This window comes from Arvicola amphibius, chromosome 1 (genome assembly GCF_903992535.2).
Source record: "Arvicola amphibius chromosome 1, mArvAmp1.2, whole genome shotgun sequence".
NCBI classification, from domain to species: Eukaryota; Metazoa; Chordata; class Mammalia; order Rodentia; family Cricetidae; genus Arvicola; species Arvicola amphibius.
Genome location: NC_052047.1, coordinates 100,038,828 through 100,058,021, shown reverse-complemented (window position 1 = coordinate 100,058,021; position 19,194 = coordinate 100,038,828). Strand labels below are relative to the sequence as shown.

The window sequence follows — 19,194 nt, the reverse complement described above, 5'->3', positions numbered from 1 at the left end:
GAGATTAAGGAAACTTGTAGGCCTGACCCACCCAGATAAGGATTGTACCTGGGGCCTGAGGCTCACGAACCTGTCACTGCTGGGCCTTCTAAGCAACCCCCTTAGGGAGGCCTGGATTCCTACAAGGGCCTTACCCACTGCTCACAGTTGACAAATGGAACTCAGGACCAAGTTCAAGCCCCAAGTTGGCTCTTGGCACCTCCACCCTTCTTTCTGCTGAGAGCAAAACCCAGGCCTTTAGGATTACCGCTTATATCTTTCATCTTGAATGATAAATGGTCATAAATCCAGTAATACACAGGCTGTGTCCTCTGATGTTTGCTTGCTTTTTTGGTTTTTCGAGACAGGGTTTACCTGTAGCTTTGGAGCCTGTCCTGGAACTAGCTCTTGTAGACCAGTCTGGTCATGAACTCACGGAGATCCGCCTGCCTCTGCCTCCCGAGTGCTGGAATTAGAGGCGTGCACCATCACTGCCCGGCTCTCCGATGCTTTCAAAGGCAACTTCACACCCTCCACTCTGCCCCAAGACTTTGTCCGGTGGTGTTTCCCTGAGTCTCCTGCTCCAAGCGGGTGCCTTTTCTTCAGACTCTTGCAGGCTGCCCCATGTGGATCTCCTCCGCGTTCTCCACGTCCCCGCAGCTTGTGCCTGCCATCTGGTGGCCACATTAAGTGCCATTCTCCACCCCAACTGTCTCCTCTGCTCGGAGGACGCGGAGTCCCTCCCCAGGGAGGCCCAACAGAGGCTCAAAACCTCGGTGCAGCGTCCAACCTGCGGCCCCGGCTGGTGCAGCGCTCCGGACAGCCACATCCGCGGCTGCAAGATTTAACACTGGCATCCGTTCTTTACTAACAGCACATTAGGAAAAAACCAAAACAACAAAAACCCCTGGTTTGAGACCTGGTCTAGGGCCAGCAGGCTGTGACCTGAAGCTAAAGGTTTGGCTGGAGATTGACTTGTTGGGTCTACACCGAGTGAACCAAATACAAATGTGAAATTTATGACGCCAAAAAAAGGTCAAAGAGGAGGCGAATCAATAAAGGATGTGGTCAATCAGTACGCGTTTAATCACCAAAGCGACGCCCTGGCCAGATGTGTTATCCTTGGTGTGTACGTAACCTGATCTTACATGCAGTAAATAATTTCTTTCGGTCTAAATAAAGCATAGGGGTCGGTTTTTTATATTTTCTGCCTTAAAACAAAGTTTAAAAAGTAAGCCGGCCATGGTGACAGGCTTGCCATCTCAGCACTCAGGAGGCTGAGGCAGGAGAACTGGTCGAGGACTAGAGTGTCTCAAGACGAAAAAAACAACTGTGAAAATTTGACTCATTTGAGCCAAAACACCCTGCAGGACCGGCGAAAATCTCTAGTCACTCTGCATAGCAATCGCCTCTGATCTGCGTCCGAAACACAAACCCTGCCAGCATTCAGCGGGAGCAAGCACGGAGAGCGCGCGCGTGCGCGGAGCGGCTGGTCACCCCCCCCCCACACACCCCGGAGGGCCCGCGTGGCGAGATCCCGCGCCCTCCGAGCTGGTACGCATGCGCAGGGCGTGCGGCTCCACCTCACCGCGGCGAACTGTGTACGCGTGCGCAGAGGAGCACCGCCCCACACGCTTCCGTGCCGCCTCCTCGCCACGACGAAGCTGCCGCGCATGCGCGCGCTCTCCCGTCCGGCCGCTAGGAGACGCTCTAGCGGGCCAGGAGCCATCTTAAGAGTCTCGCTAGGGATGACGGGATTCAGAGGCGGGGCTGCCCGTTTAAGATGGCGGCGCCCATGGAAGTGGCGGTGTGTACGGACTCGGCGGCGCAGCTCTGGAGCTGCGTGGTGTGGGAGCTTCATTCGGGAGCCAACCTGCTCACCTACCGCGGCGGACAAGCGGGGCCGCGGGGCCTGGCGCTGCTCAATGGCGAATACCTGCTGGCGGCGCAGCAAGGCAAGAACTACATCTGCGCCTGGGAACTGCAGCGCAAGGTGCGTGGCCTCAGCATCCGTGGGGGCCGAGGGACAGCCGCGTGGACTGGACGCGCTGGAGTTGGGGTCACCCGACCCGGGGTGCTGTGTGATGCTGGCGTCCTGACCGGCCTGGTGTAAAGGCGCCCTGAGATTTCCGCGCGCATGCTCAGATGATGTGTGGCGAATCAACGTTTGCTCACTTCTGGTCAAAGGAGCGCTAATTTTGATGTAGAAAGGAAAGTGGGTCCAGTAGAAGTCGTGCTTTTGAAGGATAAGACAGATCAGAGTTCTTGGGAAGAGATGGAGTGTTTGCAAATGCTTTCATTGCCCTCTTTTTTCGGGGAGAGTGCGGGCGGTTCGAGACAGGGTCTCACTATTTAGCCCTGGTTGTCCTGGAAGTAGTTCTGCAGACCAGTCTGACCTCAAACTCAGATCCGGCTGCCTCTGCCTCCTGAGTGCATGCGCCACCACCGCCTGGCTCGTTACCCTCTTAAGGGCCTCGGTTCTTCACTAGAAGGACTGACTGTGAGGCATGCATGGGGTTCTTATGTTTCTGGAACCAGAGCCTCTTTCATGTCGGGTAGAGCCTTCTTGGGGGGTTTTAGGCCAGGGTCTAGCCGTGAGACACCCCAGCCACTCACTGGGGGTTCTGCCTACCCCTGCTTCTTCCTCTTGCTCTTCCCGATGCTCACATGGCTTGTCTCACATTGTGTCCCTAGGACCAGCTCCAACAGAAAATCATGTGTCCTGGGCCAGTCACTTGTCTGACCACAGCATCCAATGGCCTGTATGTCCTGGCGGGAATTGCCGAGAGCATCTACCTGTGGGAGGTGAGAACAGCTTGTCACGTGTGTGTGTGTCACCTGGGAACACTGGAGAGTAACCTGTGCTTAGTGTCCAGACTGACGGAGGCAGGTGTTCTTAAAGCTGTTACCCAAAATATGGGGGTCCTAAATTATCATGACTGTGGGGTGCAGCCCAGGGCTCAGTCTAAGGTGGCCCTGGTGCTGTCCCACCTTTATGGGTAACCACAAAAGAAACTTAGAAAAAGACAGTGTTCTAGCTTGCTTTCTGTTGACAAAACACTGATCAGAAGCAACGTCGTCTGTTTGGCTTATCGTATTGTGATGTTATATTATCTGATAGCTTGTGTTTAGGGATATCAAGGCAGGAAGCAGGAACGCAACAACTTAACAGTTAACGTCCTCACAGGCAACATTCCTGTGGTTAAGAGCTGCTCTTGTAGAGGACGTAGGTTCCGTTCTCAGCACCCCGTGATGTTGGTTCTGAGGGGCCGACACCTGCTTCTGACTTTAATGGTGTGATTCTGGTACACACCTATACCTGTGGGCAAAGCACTCATAGAGAAAATAAACCTGAAAATAAAAAGTACTGAACTTTTAAAAACCATCGATTGGACTGGAGAGACAGCTCAGCAGTAAAAGCTCCGGCTACCCCAGTCCCCAGCACACACCCTCATCTGACCTCTGAGGGTATCCTAGATGTCAATAAAATCTTTTTTTTTTTTTTTTTTTTTTTTGGTTTTTCGAGACAGGGTTTCCCTGTGGTTTCTAGAACCTGTCCTGGAACTAGCTCTTGTAGACCAGGCTGGCCTCGAACTCAGAGATCTGCCTGCCTCTGCCTCCCGAGTGCTGGGGATTAAAGGCGTGCGCCACCACCGCCCGGCTAATAAAATCTTTTAAAATGTAAAATTATTGCCGGATGCTGAGGGTGGATGCCTTTAATCCCAGCACTAGGGTGGCAGAAGCAGGCGGATCTCTGAGTTCTAGGATAGCCTGGGCTACACAGAGAAACCATGTCTCAAAAAACCCTATCGCAAACCCTGAGATAGCCAGCCCCGCCCCATTTGTCTCGGTTATGACAAGAGGTGGCAGTGCCCTCGGCCTCTTCCTGCTTCCTCAGCGCCAGAGGCCCCAGCTGCCTGGCTCCACACTGGACCCAGTTAATGACTTTGGCCATGAGTGAGCCGGAGGAGGCGGGGTTCTAGGCTGTGTCCTGACCCTGCTCCTCAGCTGAGGTCAGCCATGTTTCTGCTCCTCCTAGCTTCATCTTCCTCCAAGCCATCTCTGGGCCACCACGTCCTTCTCAGACCAGGATTCTGAGGCATGGTCCCACAGGAGGGATCCACCTAGGTTGGGCGCATCTAAGATCCCTTTCCTGTGCTTTCTTGGGTTTCCTATACACGTGCTGTGTGAAAGTGCAGGCGTCAGCATCAGAGGGCCACTTCAGCTGGCATGTGGGCCGGTGTTTCTCTGCTCAGGCGCCCAAGATGGCTCCTAGCTCCACTTGCCATTGTCACAGATGGCTGAACATGAATTCTGGAGACTGGACCCTAGGCCTTCACACCTGTACAGCAGGTGCTTCACCCACCCACCGAGTCATCCTTGGTTCTTGATTTTGTCTTTAGAGACAGGGTCTCAAGTAGTACAGACCGGCCTTGAACTCACTATGTGGCCCTTGAGTTCCACCTCCATCACCACTTCCAGTCCTGGCTTATGTGGTGCTGGTGGAGCCAGGGCTCCAATCTTGCTGGTACCCTCCTACTCAGCTACTCTCTTCACACCCATCTCCCTACCGCTCCTTATCAGGGTGTCCCTGCATAGCCCTGGCTGCCCTGGAACTCACTGTATAGATCAGCTGCCCTCAAACTCCCTAGTGCTGGAATTAAAGGTGTGTGCTACTGTCTCACCCCCACCTCCCACCCCTGCATTTTAGCCTGTTTTGGTTGTTGTTGTTCAAGATTTATTTACTATGTGTACAGTGTTCTGTCTGCACGTATGCCTGTAGGCAAGAAGAGGGCACCAGATCTCATTACAAATTGCTGGGAGCTACATGTGTTTGCTGGGAATTGAACTCAGGACCTCTGAAAGAGCAGCCAGTGCTCCTAACCTTTGAGCCATCTCTCTAGCCTATCCAACCTGCTTTCTTTTTTTTCTCTCATATTTTTCTTTATTAAAGTAATTTACTTTTTATTTTCTTTTTTTTTAAAGATTTATTTATTTATTATGTATACAACGTTCTGCCTCCATGTATGCCCGCACGCCAGAGGAGAGCACCAGATCTCATTACAGGTGGTTGTGAGCCACCATGTGGTTGCTGGGAATTGAACTCAGGACCTCCGGAAGAGCAGCCAGTGCTCTTAACCTCTGAGCCATCTCTCCAGCCCCCTACTTTTTATTTTCTATACCATCCTCAGCTCCACCTCCCTCCCTTCTCCCACCCCCCACACCCCCCCAGCCATTCCCCATCCTTACCTCAGAGGGGGTAAGGCCTTCCTTAGGGAGTAAGCAATGTCTAGCCTACCAACTTGGGGCAGGACCAAGCTCCTTCCCCACCGCATCAAGGCTGAGCAAGGTATCCCACCCACCACAAGGAATGGGCTCCCGTGTCCTGGTCCCACTGCCAGCCACGCCCCCCAAAAGATCAAGCCACGTAACTGGCACCCATATTCAGAGGGTCTCAGTTCGGTCCCGTGCAGGTTCCCCAGCCATAGTCCCTGAGCTCCCACTGGCTCGGGTCAGCTGTCTCTGGTTTCCCTATCATGCCCTTAACCCCTTGTTCAGGTGACCCCTCCTCCCTCTCCTCAGCTGAACTCCAGGAGCCCAGCCCAGCCTGCTTTCTTCTGCAACCCAGGAGCCCCTGTCCAGGCCTGGCGCCACCCACAGTGGGAAGACCCCTGTCAATCATTTAGTCAAGAAAATGCCCTACATAATGGCCCTGTAGGTGACTCTTGTTTGTGTCAAGGTGACCCCAGCCTGGGGGCCTCCTCCTGCCCCACCCTAAGGAGTCTGAGTCGTGACCACCAGGGGGCGCTGCCCAGCCCCACAGATTGCTGGGCTGAAGGCTGGTGTGAGAATTTTCCCTTTTTCTGGGGCAAGGGACTCCAGTCAGTCTCAGCACCCGAGTGGCAGCCGGGAGCCAGTCTCCTGTGACATTAGTGTGTAGGTGGCCGAGCTCTTTCCATCTGCAGGTGCCCAGACACCCAACAGAAACAGCACCCCTTGGCCTGGAGCCTGGGCTCACCACATTGTCCTTCTGTCCCTCCCTGTTGTGAGGTGGACGGACCTTAGATCCAGGTATTCTGGCTGCTGCCTCACTCCTTCTGCGGAACTGTTGCTTACTGTTTCCTCTGCTTTTCTAATCGGCTCTCGTGCAGCTGACAGGCAGCTGTGCCCTCGGGAGCCTCCAGTACACCCCTAGATCAGCCGACCTTAGACATGATCAAGCTTAGGCTCCCCTGGGGGCTCAAAGGACCCAGGAAACTTATGTCCCCCTTTCCTGGGTGGTGTCACACTGCCATCAGACACTGGGGACACAGCCAGTCCTGGCAGTGGCCTGGAGCGGGTAGACAGGGTTCTTGTCACCCCTGACTGCTGCCTGCCCCATCTCAGGTCTCCACTGGGAACCTCCTGGTCATCCTCACCCGTCACTACCAGGACGTGTCATGCTTGAAGTTCACGGGTGACAACAGCCACTTTGTCTCAGGGGGCAAGGACTGCCTGGTGCTGGTCTGGAACCTCTGCAGGTAGGGCACGTGCCAGGAATCTGCACAGAAAACCACGGGAGCCTGAGGGCAGGGGGACCTGGGCTGGTGACATGGGGGCTTAAAGAGGCAGGCCAGGGTCTCTGCACATGGCCTCACTGCTATCCTGTGCCCAGTGTGCTACAGGCGGACCCGTCCAGGATCCTCGCCCCAAGGCATGTCTGGTCCCAGCACACACTCCCCATCACAGACCTGCACTGTGGCTTCGGGGGCCCCATGGCCCGGGTGGCCACCGCTTCGCTGGATCAGACCATGAAGGTAGCATCCCCAACCTGGACCTATGAATTCCTGACTGCCACTTGAGCTCAGCCAGGAGAGGGAGACTGGCCTCCCCTTGTCCTGGCTGCCTCCGTTCCAGACAGCCCATAATCCTATGCCTGACCAAGGACACCCAGAGATGGACGGTCTAGCCTGTCTGCTGGAAATTCCCACTCGGCTGTGCTGCAGTGGCCAGCTGCCCTTGAGAGTTTGTGATTGTTTGTTTATTATTGGCGCAGTTGGAGAGATGGAACCCAGGACCTCAGCAGGACCTGGACCAAACCAGGCTTCTACCCGAGCCCTCTTATAAGACAGTATTTTTTCCCCTCCCTCCCTCCCTCCCTCCCTCCCTCCCTCCCTCCCTCCCTCTCCCTCTCTCCCTCTCTCCCCCCCCCTCTCTCTGTCTCTGTCTCTGTCTCTGTGTAGCCATGGCTTGCCTCTGCCTAGGCGTATAGGGAGCGAAGACATGGCCTCCTACCCCAGCCTTGGTGACTTAGTTTCCCTGTCTGGTGCAGTAGCTGAGCTGCCCTCACCACCAGCCAGAGTGGCTTGTACGTCTGTGTGGGTTCGGAGGCTTGTAGCATGGGCAGGGTGGTGCCAGGGTCCTCAGCCTTCCTGGCTCCCTGGCTTGGCTGTGTGCCTGGTTGTCCGTGGTGCCAGGCCTCCCATCCCTGCAGCTCTGGGCCATCTCCTCGGGCGATCTGCTTCTGTCTGTCTTGTTTGATGTGGGCGTCACGTCTGTGACCATGGACCTGGCTGAGCATCATGTGTTCTGTGGAGGCAGCGATGGTTCCATCTTCCAGGTGGACTTGTGCAGCTGGGTGAGTGGCCACTGGGGGCTGAGGGGGCACACGGTGGGTGCCCCACATCCCAGACACTGACAACTGACCTCTCCCAACACCACAGCCCGGACAGAGAGAACACAGCTTCCGGCCTGAACAGAGCGCAGGGAAGGTCTTCAGGGGACACAGGAACCAAGTGACGTGTCTGTCGGTGTCCACGGACGGCAGTGTTCTCCTCTCCGGCTCCCACGATGAGTCGGTGCGGCTGTGGGATGTGAAGAGCAAGCAGAGCCTGCGCACAGTCACCCTCAAAGGTGCGCCTGGCACCGGGAGCACATCGGCCGGCCCGCAGGGCGGCCAGCCCCTGACTTTGTGATTTGTGTCATTCAGGCCCAGTGACCAATGCAGCCATCATCCTGGCCCCGCCCAGCATGTTGAACCCTGAATTCAAGCCCAGCTCGCCCCTGCCCCTCTTCAACAAGCACCTGTTGGGTGCTGAGCATGGAGATGAGGCCCAGGGTGGGGGCCTGCGCCTGCAGCTAGGGCTCCACCTGCAGGTACTCACCCAGCTAGCCTGCTGCCCACTCAGCCGGACATTCCAGCCCCTGGGGGCCCCCTGGTGCTGGCACCATCACTTAAAGACCTGAGTCCTTTCTGCCAGGTCGTTGGCGCCATGGCTGCTCACACTCGCCACCTGTCCCCACAACTGATTCCTGTCTGAAAGCACACTGGGCATCAGCCCACATTCAAAAGGTGGCTTGTCATTGCTCCCACTGTGTGAGCAGGTCACTTGGGTCTTAAAGAATAGAGCAGGATAGATCATTGGGGCAGCCTGAGGACAGCAGCTGGGGATGGGAGAGCACCCGAAGGGAGGGACTTTACCCAGCCCCGTGTCCTCAGCGTCTCCCATCGGGCCCTTGGCCGGGTAGTGTCTGGCCCTTCCACAGAGGGTGGCACCCAGGCTGAGGACCTAGTGTTCGGAGTGCTACCTTGCATGCCCCGCTGTGTGGCATGGGACACAATGGGGTGACCATACCACTTTTCAGGGCACCGAGCAGACCTACCTGGAGCGGCTGGAGCAGCTGCAGGCAGCGCTATCCGGCTACGTGGAGAAGGTGGGCGGGGTTGGTCCTGGTTGTGGGAGGGGCCTGGCTGGGTCGGGCCAGAGCAGCCTCACCCACGAGCCCCTCTCACCACAGAACATGCTAGGCAATCAGATGCTGCCAGTGCGCGTGTTGGAGCTGGAGGAGGAGGTGCGCAACCTGCGCAAGATCAACCGGGACCTCTTCGACTTTTCCACGCGCATGATCACCCGCCCCTCTAAGTGACGCGAGCTGAGCGGCTGTCACCGGAACACTTGCCATTGGCCTGTGCTCTGGTGCTTTAACAAAGGATGGACAAAGAAACTTGTGCCTGGGCTGTTCTGTCCCAGAGGGCCTGGGGCTGGGCTGGGAGGCCTCATACCTGGGGACTCCAGGGCGTGGGTGGGTGAGGTCGTGAGGGACTGACAGCCTAGAGTCCTCACGGGGGCCAACCAAGCAGTGACCAGCCCCGCATGGTCCAGAGCTCAGTCTAGAGTTCAGCCCAAATACCCACAGAGCCTTCTGGAAAGCCACCGTCAACTGACCTCTGCCTAACGATCCAAAAAATAAAAAAGTGACTTAGCAGAGCTGTCACCGCTGCAGCTGGAGCGGGTGCCAGTGCTGACCTTACCCTGAAACCCCATGACTGTGCGCTCAGGACGTCCACCCCTGGACCGTACCCTGAGGACCCACAGCCTCCGGTGCCGCGACTCCAGGTGCTCTGGTGGTCCCTGACACTTGTCTTAGTTTCCCCACTGAGCTGGCTCCCTGCGTTCTTGGCCCAGATACCCTGATTCCTCCCACACTAGTCGCTCCTGCTCCCTCAGGAGAGGTTTGGGGCAGGCAGGTACATGGGGACTCCACCAGCCCATGGGTTCTCAGCACACCAGAGACCTGGGAGGTTACCGGAGACGGGTGAAGGTGAACTCGGTCCCCTCCTTGGCTGTGTGTGTGTGTGGGGAGCTCTGCTTTGCCACACACTGGGTGATCACCTGCTGTGGCTGGGCTAAAAGGCTAGCTAGCCTAGGTTGCCTGAGCCTTACCAGGCTGTCGGGATTATCCCTTCATCTGTGCTGCCCCCATTTCCCTGAGCTGACTGGCTTCTCCGGGCTTATAAGAAATCAGAATTGCTTTTGGGACTCAGCCACCATAATTATCAGGCTGGTTGAGCGCCAAGCTGCAGGAAGGTACTGGACCAGGACCCCACAGACATCCTGGTAGATGGGAGCAGAACAGCCCCAGTGCCCATGGAGAAAGCCAGGTACCAGTGCAGCTGTGCAGTGTGACATGCAATGTCCAAAACCGGATTCTTGGGGATAAGTTCATACACTGAGGCATCCCTGCACTCCAAGAAAGTCTTGCGTGTCTTTTCATTCAGCCGGAGTGGAGGGTCAATTTCTGCCCTTCTGTTAGGAGTGGTGATTCCTGCTGGGCCTGTACCCCAGCTGTCTCGCATTCAGTGGGCTGAACAGACTGACACCCAGGAGTCCTCGCAGACTAGAAGAGGGCCAGGGGGTAACACTGGACAAGGGCAGCTTTCTGAGGACTTTACCCCCATCCAAGAACATGAGGTTGGTGGCATGTCAGCCTCAGTGAGCGTGCCCTGAGGATCCCCTATGTGACATGGTGGCCCCAGGCAGGAACCCTGAAGTACCCCTAACCTGATGTACCTTGGAGCCTTGGCCAGGTGCCTAGCTGACTGCCATCCCATTAGAAGGCGGCTCAAAGTGCAGTCTGTCTTGCTGGCGTTTTTATTTGCTTGATGGATGTTTTTCCTTTAACCGGCTCTGCAAGGAGAGTGAGCGTTGGGGGTGAGTGTCGATTCATTCATCAGGGCTGAGTGTTCCCTGCAGGCGCTGCCTGATCTTGGGAGAATGCCATATTTTCCCGGGCCCTGCCTGTGAGGACAGACCACAGAGTTCCCAGCAGGAGCCTCCCGGCCAGGAAAGCCTTTGGTCTCTGACCCTACAGGCCACACTCAGCGGAGTTGGGGGGGACCGAGACAGCTGGGGGCTGTAGAGGGTTCTGGAGTGGTGGAGGAGGAGAGTGTGCTGATTGCTCAAGCAGTGATGAAGGGTCACTATATGAGAGCCCTGAGAGGCAGGAGGAACTGGACTGGATTTACCCCTGTCCTCCCCTGATGTCTAAATGAGTCATAGGAAGATGAGCCTGGTGGGGCAGGGTGGGGGTGATGTCTGAGCTTTTGACACTGGGTTTGGAAGGTTAAAGAGTTCTGGAGGCCGGAAAGGTTGCTCTATGGCCAATTCAGACTGCTGTTGTAGAGAACGTGGCTTTGGTTGCAAGCGCCCATGCTGGGTGGCTGACATCCAGCTCCAGGGAATCCAATGGTCCCTAAGAGCGTGGACCCACCCTCCACGGAAACTCCAAATGCAGACCCAGATGGATCTCGTGAGTTCAAGGGCAGCCTGGTATAAACTTGGAGTTCCAGACTAGTCATGGCTGCATAATGGAGCCCTGTCTCAAACGAATACAAAAAATAATACTTTCTTTCTTTTTTTTTTTTTTTATTTTTTTTATTTCTCGAGACAGGGTTTCCCTGTAGTTTCTAGAGCCTGTCCTGGAACTAGCTCTTGTAGACCAGGCTGGCCTCGAACTCAGATCTGCCTGCCTCTGCCTCCTGAGTGCTGGGATTAAAGGCGTGTGCCACCACCGCCCGGCAATAATACATACTTTAAAAGAGAAGAAAATTCAACAAGATGGCTGAGTGGGTAAGGATGCTTGTGGCCAAGTCTAAGTAGCCTACTTTGATACTCAGGACCCACAGAGAGGAGAGAAATGACAGACCCCAATAGGCTGTCCCCACTTGGGCTGCAGAATGCAACTTACCGCACAAACCCAAGATATAAATACAGATACCTTTTTGTTGTTTGTTTTTGTGATTCAAGATTGTTGCCGGGCCGGGCGGTGGTGGCGCACGCCTTTAATCCCAGCACTCGGGAGGCAGAGGCAGGCGGATCTCTGTGAGTTCGAGACCAGCCTGGTCTACAGAGCTAGTTCCAGGACAGGCTCCAAAGCCACAGAGAAACCCTGTCTCGAAAAACCAAAAAAAAAAAAAAAAAAAAGATTGTTGCCGGTCCCTGGCGTGATTCTGTCCTACGTGTCTGTTCTGAGGAGCAGCAGGCAGTACCCTCCGTCCGAGTTCTCTGCCACCGAACCGAAGTGCGCGCCTCCGCCTCATGGAAAACTGGACGGACACGGACATGAGCCCTCTAAGGCCTCAGAACTACCTTTTCAGTTGTGAACTAAAAGCCGACAAAGATTTTCACTTTAAGGCGGACAATGATAAGAATGAGCACCAGTTATCTCTAAGAACCGTTAGTTCAGTGCTGGGTAAAAGACGAATGACACATCGTAGAGGGAGAAGCAGAAATATGCAAGCAGTCCATTTAAAGCAACGCTGGCAACTTTGAAAATGTCTGTACAGCCAAGAGTTCCTCTTGGGGGCTTTGAACTCACACCACCTGTGGTCTTGAGGTTGAAGTGCAGGTCAGGGCCTGTGCACAGTAGAGGGCAGCAGCTGGGAGCTGTAGAGGAGTCAGAGAATGAAGATGAGGATGTGGTTTGGAAAGCCAGCTGCTTCTGGAGGTGGCAACAAGGTTCCACAGAAAACAGCAAAACTTGATGAGGATGATGATGGAGAGGAAGATGAGAGGAAGATGATGATGATGAGGAGGAGGAGGATGTGAAGAACTGCTTTCGGATGACTGACCAAGAGGCTATCCAAGGTCTCTGGCACTGGAGGAAGTCTCCTTAAGAACATGGTTTAAACAGTTTGAAGTATTCCGTCTTACTTAATTTCTGCAACAGTTGATATATCTGGCTGTCCTTTTTATAATGCAAAGGGAGAACTTTCCCTACTGTGTTTGATAAATGTTGTCCAGGTTCCATTGCCAAGAAAGTGTTGTCTAAAATGCCTGTTTAGTTTTCAAGGATGGCGCTCCGCCCTTTACTTGGTTCTAAGTATCTCTGGACTGTTATGACAGGACATAGTGGTGGTCAGAAGTGGAAATGGTAGGGAGACAAAAACAAAAACATACATGTGAAATAAACTCAGTATTTTAATAAAGTAAAAAAAATTACCAAAAAGATGATTGCCGGGATTGGAGGGCACATCTACTTTACAGATTTCCACCAGATGTGCCTGCCTCAGTTTCCCCCAGGGTGCACACACTATTGAACACACTATTGAGCTGGTAGAGACTGTTCTGGAAACCTCTGTCTGGGCTGTGGGAGGCATCATCCAATCGTTCCCTGCCAGCCACAGCAAAACCAGGCAGTGGCCCAGCTCCTCCTTCAGTGGATGGGGACCCAAAGGAGGGACGGAGCGGACTGGCCCAGGTGTCTCCTCCTTCTCCGCGCACAGTGGCAACTTCGGGATGGAACGTGTAAGGACGCTGTGGCTCGTCCTGGCGCTGGCGCTGGGGCTCCGGGCGGTGAGCGGTCACCCTCAGCCCTGCGGGGTTGCCTCGCGTGCCGGGAGCTCCCTGCGCCTAGCTGCGCTCCTGCCCCGCGCGCCCGCCGCCCGCGCCCGCGTCCTGGCCTCCCTGGCCATCCCCGCACCGCGGCTGCCACACAACCTGAGTCTGGATCTGGTGGTCATCGAGTCCCCTGCCCGGGACCCCGCGTCTCTGGCCCGAGGTCTGTGCCAGGTCCTGGCACCGCCCGGCGTGGTGGCCTCGGTAGCCTTTCCCGAGGCGCGGCCCGAGCTGCGGCTGCTGCAGTTCCTGGCAGCGGCCACGGAGACCCCGGTACTAAGCATCCTGCGAAGGGAGGCGCGCGTGCCCCTCGGAACCCCGGTACGCGGGGAGCGCTGGGGACCCTGGGGCACGGGGACGGGAAGCGGGAGCCCCATTTCTCCAACCAGGGAATGGAGAGGACCCCTGCCCCATCCCTTCCTTCCTAAGCATGCCTTGGCTAGGAGGGCGCGCCACTCTCTTCTCCTTAGACTTGGCCAGTTTGGGAAATCCTCCCAGAAGTCCATCTTTCCCTCCCAGGGGTCCTACAGGCCAGCAACTCCCTATCCACAGCGCTCTGGTGGCCTCCAGCCCCAGAGCAGAGCTGATTCATCCCCACCTTCCCCATGTCCCATCCTCATCCTTGCTATGTCTTTTTTTTTTTTTTAAAAAAAAAAACTTTTAAAAATACTTAATATTTTGAGACAGCCTCTCACTGTGTAGACCAGGTTAGCCCTGAACTCATAGAAATCCACCTGCCTCTGCTTCCCGAGTGCTGGGATTAAAGGCATGCACCATTACACCTGGCTAGGGTCTCTCTGTCTGTCTCTATGTCTCACTCTGGACCAAGCAGGCCAACCAAAGTTCCCACCAGGGCTAGCAACCCAGAGCCGGCTGGAGACCCTCAGAGGAGGGTCTGTGACTTGTGTCCCTGGGTTCCCTGTATCCCCTAAGGCAGCTTGGTTGGGTGGGAGACTCAAGACCAAGGCTGAAGATCATCCCGTTCTGGGAAGTGCGACCAGCTATGCTTCCAGCCTCTGAGCCAATTCCGGCTCCTCTGGGGTTGGCCTGGCCTCCCCAAACTGAGCCATGACATCCTCCTGTGCTCCTCAGCAATGCGTCCCTGACAGCAGCGCCCAGGGGATGTTGGATGTCTACTGGGGCAGCTGTGTATTCCAAATGTGCTACAAAACCCCTAAGGATGCTCGGGATGTGCTGAGCACCAGGGGGCGCCTGGTGGGGTGGAACTAGGTCAGGACCAAGCCGGGAGACAGACAGACAGACAGACAGGCAGGCAGGCAGGCAGGAACCAAAGTCTGGCAGAGAGAGCTCTGGAGAGTCCAAGGTTCTCCCTGGTAATGTCCAGGTCTACACAGAGAAGAGACAACAGAGCTAGGTTTTGAAGGACATGTAGGTGTTGTATGATGTTTTACTCTTTTTTTAAAAAAAAATATTTATTTATTTATTTATTATGTATACAATATTCTGCCTGTGTGTATGCCTGCAGGCCAGAAGAGGGCACCAGACCCCATTACAGATGGTTGTGAGCCACCGTGTGGTTGCTGGGAATTGAACTCAGGACCTCTGGAAGAGCAGCCAGTGCTCTTAACCTCTGAGCCATCTCTCCAGCCCCCGAGAAGGCATGGCATAACTGGAAGTAGTATATGCTTGTTGTCATCCTAGGGCTCTGGAGGTAGAGGCAGGAGGATCATGAATTCAAGACCAGCCTGGGAGGGGAGGGCAGGTACCGGGGAGGTTTAGAGGGTGCAGAGCAGGGTGAGCTGAAGCAGGCAGGACGATGCCCAGCTCTCAAGAGGACACCTTGCTTGAGAGAGTGGGGTGGAGATGGAGCTGTGGATACCAAGCTCACTAGCACTGACTGGAACCACCTCTTCCCAGACCCCGTTCCATCTGCAGCTGGACTGGGCCAGTCCCCTGGAGACCATATTGGATGTGCTGGTGTCCCTGTTACAGGCGCACGCCTGGGAGGACGTTGCTCTGGTACTCTGCCGCATCCGGGACCCTGGCAGCCTTGTGACACTCTGGACTAGCCGTGCTGGCCAGGCTCCAAAGTTCGTGCTGGACCTGAGTCGGCTGGACAGTAGCAGTGGCGGTCTTCGGGCTGGACTGTCCCTGCTGGGGGCACTGGGCGGCGGGGAAAGCCTAGTGCCTGCTGCGGTCCTCCTCGGTTGCAGCGCTGCCCGCGCACATGAGGTCCTAGAGGCTGCACCACCAGGTCCTCAGTGGTTACTGGGCACACCACTGCCTGCTGAGGCACTGCCCACAGCCGGCCTGTCACCTGGGGTGCTGGCGTTGGGAGAAATCAAACAACCCTCACTGGAAGCTGCCATTCACGACACGGTGGAGCTTGTGGCACGAGCACTCAGTAGCATGGCCCTTGCACATCCGGAGGGCGCCCTGCTTCCAGGTGCGGTCAACTGTGAGGACCCGAAACCAGCTGGGCCTGAGTCATCTGGGCACACCTTGGCTCGGTGAGTCCAGCTTAGGGGGAAAGGCCAGGCCCATAGCCTGGCTCTGTCCCGTGTGTCAGGGGTGGGTGCCTCAGTAGGAACAGAACCTAGAGGCGGGTGGTTGTCCCTCCATCCTCAGGCCTAGAGTTCCCATGGCTTCCAGGGGTGGGGGCTCGCTGAGCGAAGCGCGGGTCTCTCGGAATTGTGATAATCCCTACTCTTTACATCCCCCAGATTTCTAAGCAACACATCCTTCCAGGGCCGCACAGGGGCCGTGTGGGTGACAGGCTCCTCTCAGGTACACGTGTCTCGGCATTTCAAAGTGTGGAGCCTGCGCCGGGATCCGCTGGGCGCCCCAGCCTGGGCGACGGTGGGCAGCTGGCAGGACGGACAGCTGGAGTTTGAGCCCGGGACGGCTGCTGTGCGCGTCCTGTCTCCATCTGGCACCCAGGCACGGCAGAAGCTGCGAGTGGTGACCCTGGTGGAGCACCCGTTTGTGTTCACCAGGGAATCCGATGAAGATGGGCAGTGCCCAGCTGGGCAGCTGTGTCTAGACCCAGGCACCAACGACTCGTCCAAGCTGGATGCGCTGTTTGCAGCACTAGCCAATGGCTCGGTTCCCCGCGCGCTGCGAAGATGTTGCTACGGCTACTGCATTGACCTGCTGGAGCGGCTGGCTGAGGACCTGGCCTTCGATTTTGAGCTCTATATTGTGGGGGACGGCAAATATGGGGCCCTGCGTGACGGACGCTGGACAGGCCTGGTGGGCGATCTGCTGGCTGGCCGGGCACACATGGCTGTAACCAGCTTCAGCATCAACTCGGCTCGCTCCCGGGTGGTGGATTTCACCAGCCCTTTCTTCTCCACCAGCCTGGGCATCATGGTGCGTACACGGGACACGGCCTCACCCATCGGGGCCTTCATGTGGCCCCTGCACTGGTCCATGTGGGTGGGTGTTTTTGCCGCTCTGCACCTCACAGCGCTCTTCCTTACCCTGTACGAATGGCGAAGCCCCTACGGACTCACGCCCCGTGGCCGCAACCGTGGCACTGTCTTCTCCTACTCCTCGGCCCTCAACCTCTGCTATGCCATCCTCTTTGGGCGCATTGTCTCTAGCAAGACACCCAAGTGTCCTACCGGACGCTTCCTCATGAACCTCTGGGCAATCTTCTGCCTGCTGGTGCTGTCCAGCTACACAGCCAACCTGGCCGCCGTCATGGTCGGGGACAAGACCTTTGAGGAGCTGTCTGGAATCCATGACCCCAAGGTGGGGCCTGGGAAAGCTGAGGGGCTGTGGGTTGTAGTCAGGGTGGGGTGGGCACCGGGGCTCAGCAGTTGCAGTGCTGGCAATGGAATCCAGGGACTCTACCCCTCGACCTCGCCCCAGCTCCTCCCTGGGGGATTCTAGACGTGGCCCCACCCCTGATGATACCCCCGTTTGCTTCCCTTACCTCCAGACAGGGTCTAACTCACTCTTGTAGACCAGGCTGGCCTCGAACTCAGGAACTCACAGAGATCCACCTGCCTCTGCCTCCCGAGTGCTGGGATTAAAGGCGTGCGCCACCACTTCCGAGGCCTTCCTTCTTAAGGATGAGTCCTTTTTTAAAAGAATTCCAGCCAGGTGGGCGGTGGTGGTGCACGTCTTTAATCCCAGCACTTGGGAGGCAGAGGCAGGCAGAACTCTGGGAGTTCGAGGCCAGCCTGGTCTACAGAGCTAGTTCCAGGTCAGGCTCCAAAGCTACTACGGAGAAACCCTGTCGCAAAAAAACAAAAACCAACAATTGGCGGCCCTTCAGGGATGACAGGCACGCTGAAGTACATCTGAATTTATTCTCGCTTTTCATGTTTTTGGAGTTCGTGCTATTTCTCAGTTTCTACCTCTTTGGGATCCAGCTGGTCGCATCCTGCTGACCCCACCCCCAGTCTTGCGTTCCCTGCAATTAGGTGCTGCCCAATGCTCTAGCCACCACAGTGGCTGATGGCCAAGGCCAGGTGAGATGAGGACTGGGGTTGGGGTGAGAGCAGAAAAAAATGGAGTGTCTCTGGGGTTCCCCAATGGAGCATTTGCGGAGCTGATGGTACCGCATCTGAGCTCTGTGCAAGGCCCTGCGCGTGGTCAAGCAGGCCCTGGTAGGGACGCAGGCTGCCGGCTGAGCGCTCTTCCTCCGCAGCTGCACCACCCTTCCCAAGGATTCCGCTTCGGTACCGTGTGGGAGAGCAGCGCAGAGGCCTACATCAAGGCGAGCTTCCCTGAGATGCACGCGCACATGCGGCGACACAGTGCGCCTACCACTCCACATGGAGTGGCCATGCTCACGTGAGTCTGCGGGGTACTGTGTGGCGTCGGAGGGCCACCTGCCACTCAGGGCCTGCTGACCTTGCACCATCCTGCTCCACAGGAGCGACCCACCCAAGCTCAACGCCTTCATCATGGACAAGTCTCTACTGGACTACGAGGTGTCCATTGATGCTGACTGTAAGCTGCTCACCGTGGGCAAACCCTTTGCTATCGAGGGTGAGTGTGGAGTGGGGTACTGGGCATCCCAGCCGCGGGGGCACGCAGCTTAGTGGAGCCTCCTCCCACCCAGCTCAACTTCTCCAGGCTACGGCATAGGGCTGCCCCAGAACTCACCGCTCACTTCCAACCTGTCGGAGTTCATCAGCCGCTACAAGTCTTCAGGTTTCATTGACCTGCTCCATGACAAGTGGTACAAGATGGTGCCTTGCGGGAAGCGGGTGTTCGCCATGACCGAGGTGGGCAGGCGCCCGGGACACAGGGTGGGGAGCTCTGGCTATGCTTGCGTGCACTGGCACTCACCCTACACAGCCCCAACACCCCCTCATTCATAAGATCTCCCCACCTATTGGCCCCAACCCCCTGGGGACACTGCTGTCGTGCAGACGCTGCAGATGGGTGTCTACCACTTCTCGGGGCTGTTTGTGCTGCTGTGTCTCGGGCTGGGCAGCGCACTCCTCAGTTCTCTGGGTGAGCACGTCTTCTACCGCCTGGTGCTGCCACGCATCCGCAGAGGCAACAAACTGCAGTACTGGCTTCACACGAGTCAGGTGAGGTGACAGGGACCAGAGTAGGGTGGGATGGCACAGATGGGCAACCCGGGCGCCCACTGACATGCTTGTCTGTGTCCCTAGAAGATCCACCGAGCCATCAACACTGGGACGCCAGAAGGGCAGCAGGAGAAGCCGGAGCAAGAGTGCAGGTGAGCGTGGGACGGGGAGGGGGAAGCCCCAGGTAGGTGGCTAGGCGGCTGCAAGGGCCACTGCCTCCTTCTCTGTCCTAGCAGCCCCGAGGAGCAGCCTGCAGCTGAAGGAGCAGCGCGCTGGAGGCGGGTGCGCAGGGCTGTTGAACGAGAGCGGCGCGTGCGGTTCCTCCTGGAAACCCGGGAGGCCAGAGAGGACAGGCCGTGGCTCTGCTCCAACGGGCCTGGGCCGCAAGCAGAACTGCAGGAGCTGGAGCTGCGCATCGAGGCGGCGCGGGAGCGTCTGCGCAGTGCACTGCTGCGGCGCGGGGAGCTGCGGGCCCGACTGGGGGATGGCGCCCAGCTCCGGCCACTGCGCCTGCTGCAGGTACCACCGGCGGAAAGCTGAGG

The 19,194-nt window shown here is 56.7% G+C and overlaps 2 protein-coding genes and 1 pseudogene across 2 annotated transcripts; all 3 read left to right on the top strand.

The window, feature by feature from the left end:
* The first annotated feature begins 1,754 nt into the window (after positions 1-1,754).
* Positions 1,755-9,248, top strand: Wdr18 (WD repeat domain 18). Its single transcript, XM_038313961.1, has 9 exons — positions 1,755-1,972; positions 2,674-2,784; positions 6,367-6,500; positions 6,635-6,776; positions 7,454-7,597; positions 7,683-7,872; positions 7,949-8,115; positions 8,605-8,673; positions 8,758-9,248. The coding sequence occupies exons 1-9, from the start codon at positions 1,763-1,765 to the stop codon at positions 8,884-8,886; spliced, it is 1,296 nt and encodes a 431-aa protein (XP_038169889.1). The 5' UTR covers positions 1,755-1,762; the 3' UTR covers positions 8,887-9,248.
* A 2,589-nt stretch (positions 9,249-11,837) lies between these two features.
* Positions 11,838-12,415, top strand: LOC119815248 (annotated as a pseudogene).
* A 622-nt stretch (positions 12,416-13,037) lies between these two features.
* Grin3b (glutamate ionotropic receptor NMDA type subunit 3B) lies at positions 13,038-19,192 on the top strand. Its single transcript, XM_038348237.1, has 9 exons — positions 13,038-13,457; positions 15,015-15,607; positions 15,821-16,853; positions 17,758-17,903; positions 17,986-18,101; positions 18,189-18,340; positions 18,488-18,652; positions 18,737-18,804; positions 18,886-19,192. The coding sequence occupies exons 1-9, from the start codon at positions 13,038-13,040 to the stop codon at positions 19,190-19,192; spliced, it is 3,000 nt and encodes a 999-aa protein (XP_038204165.1).
* Positions 19,193-19,194: the final 2 nt, after the last annotated feature.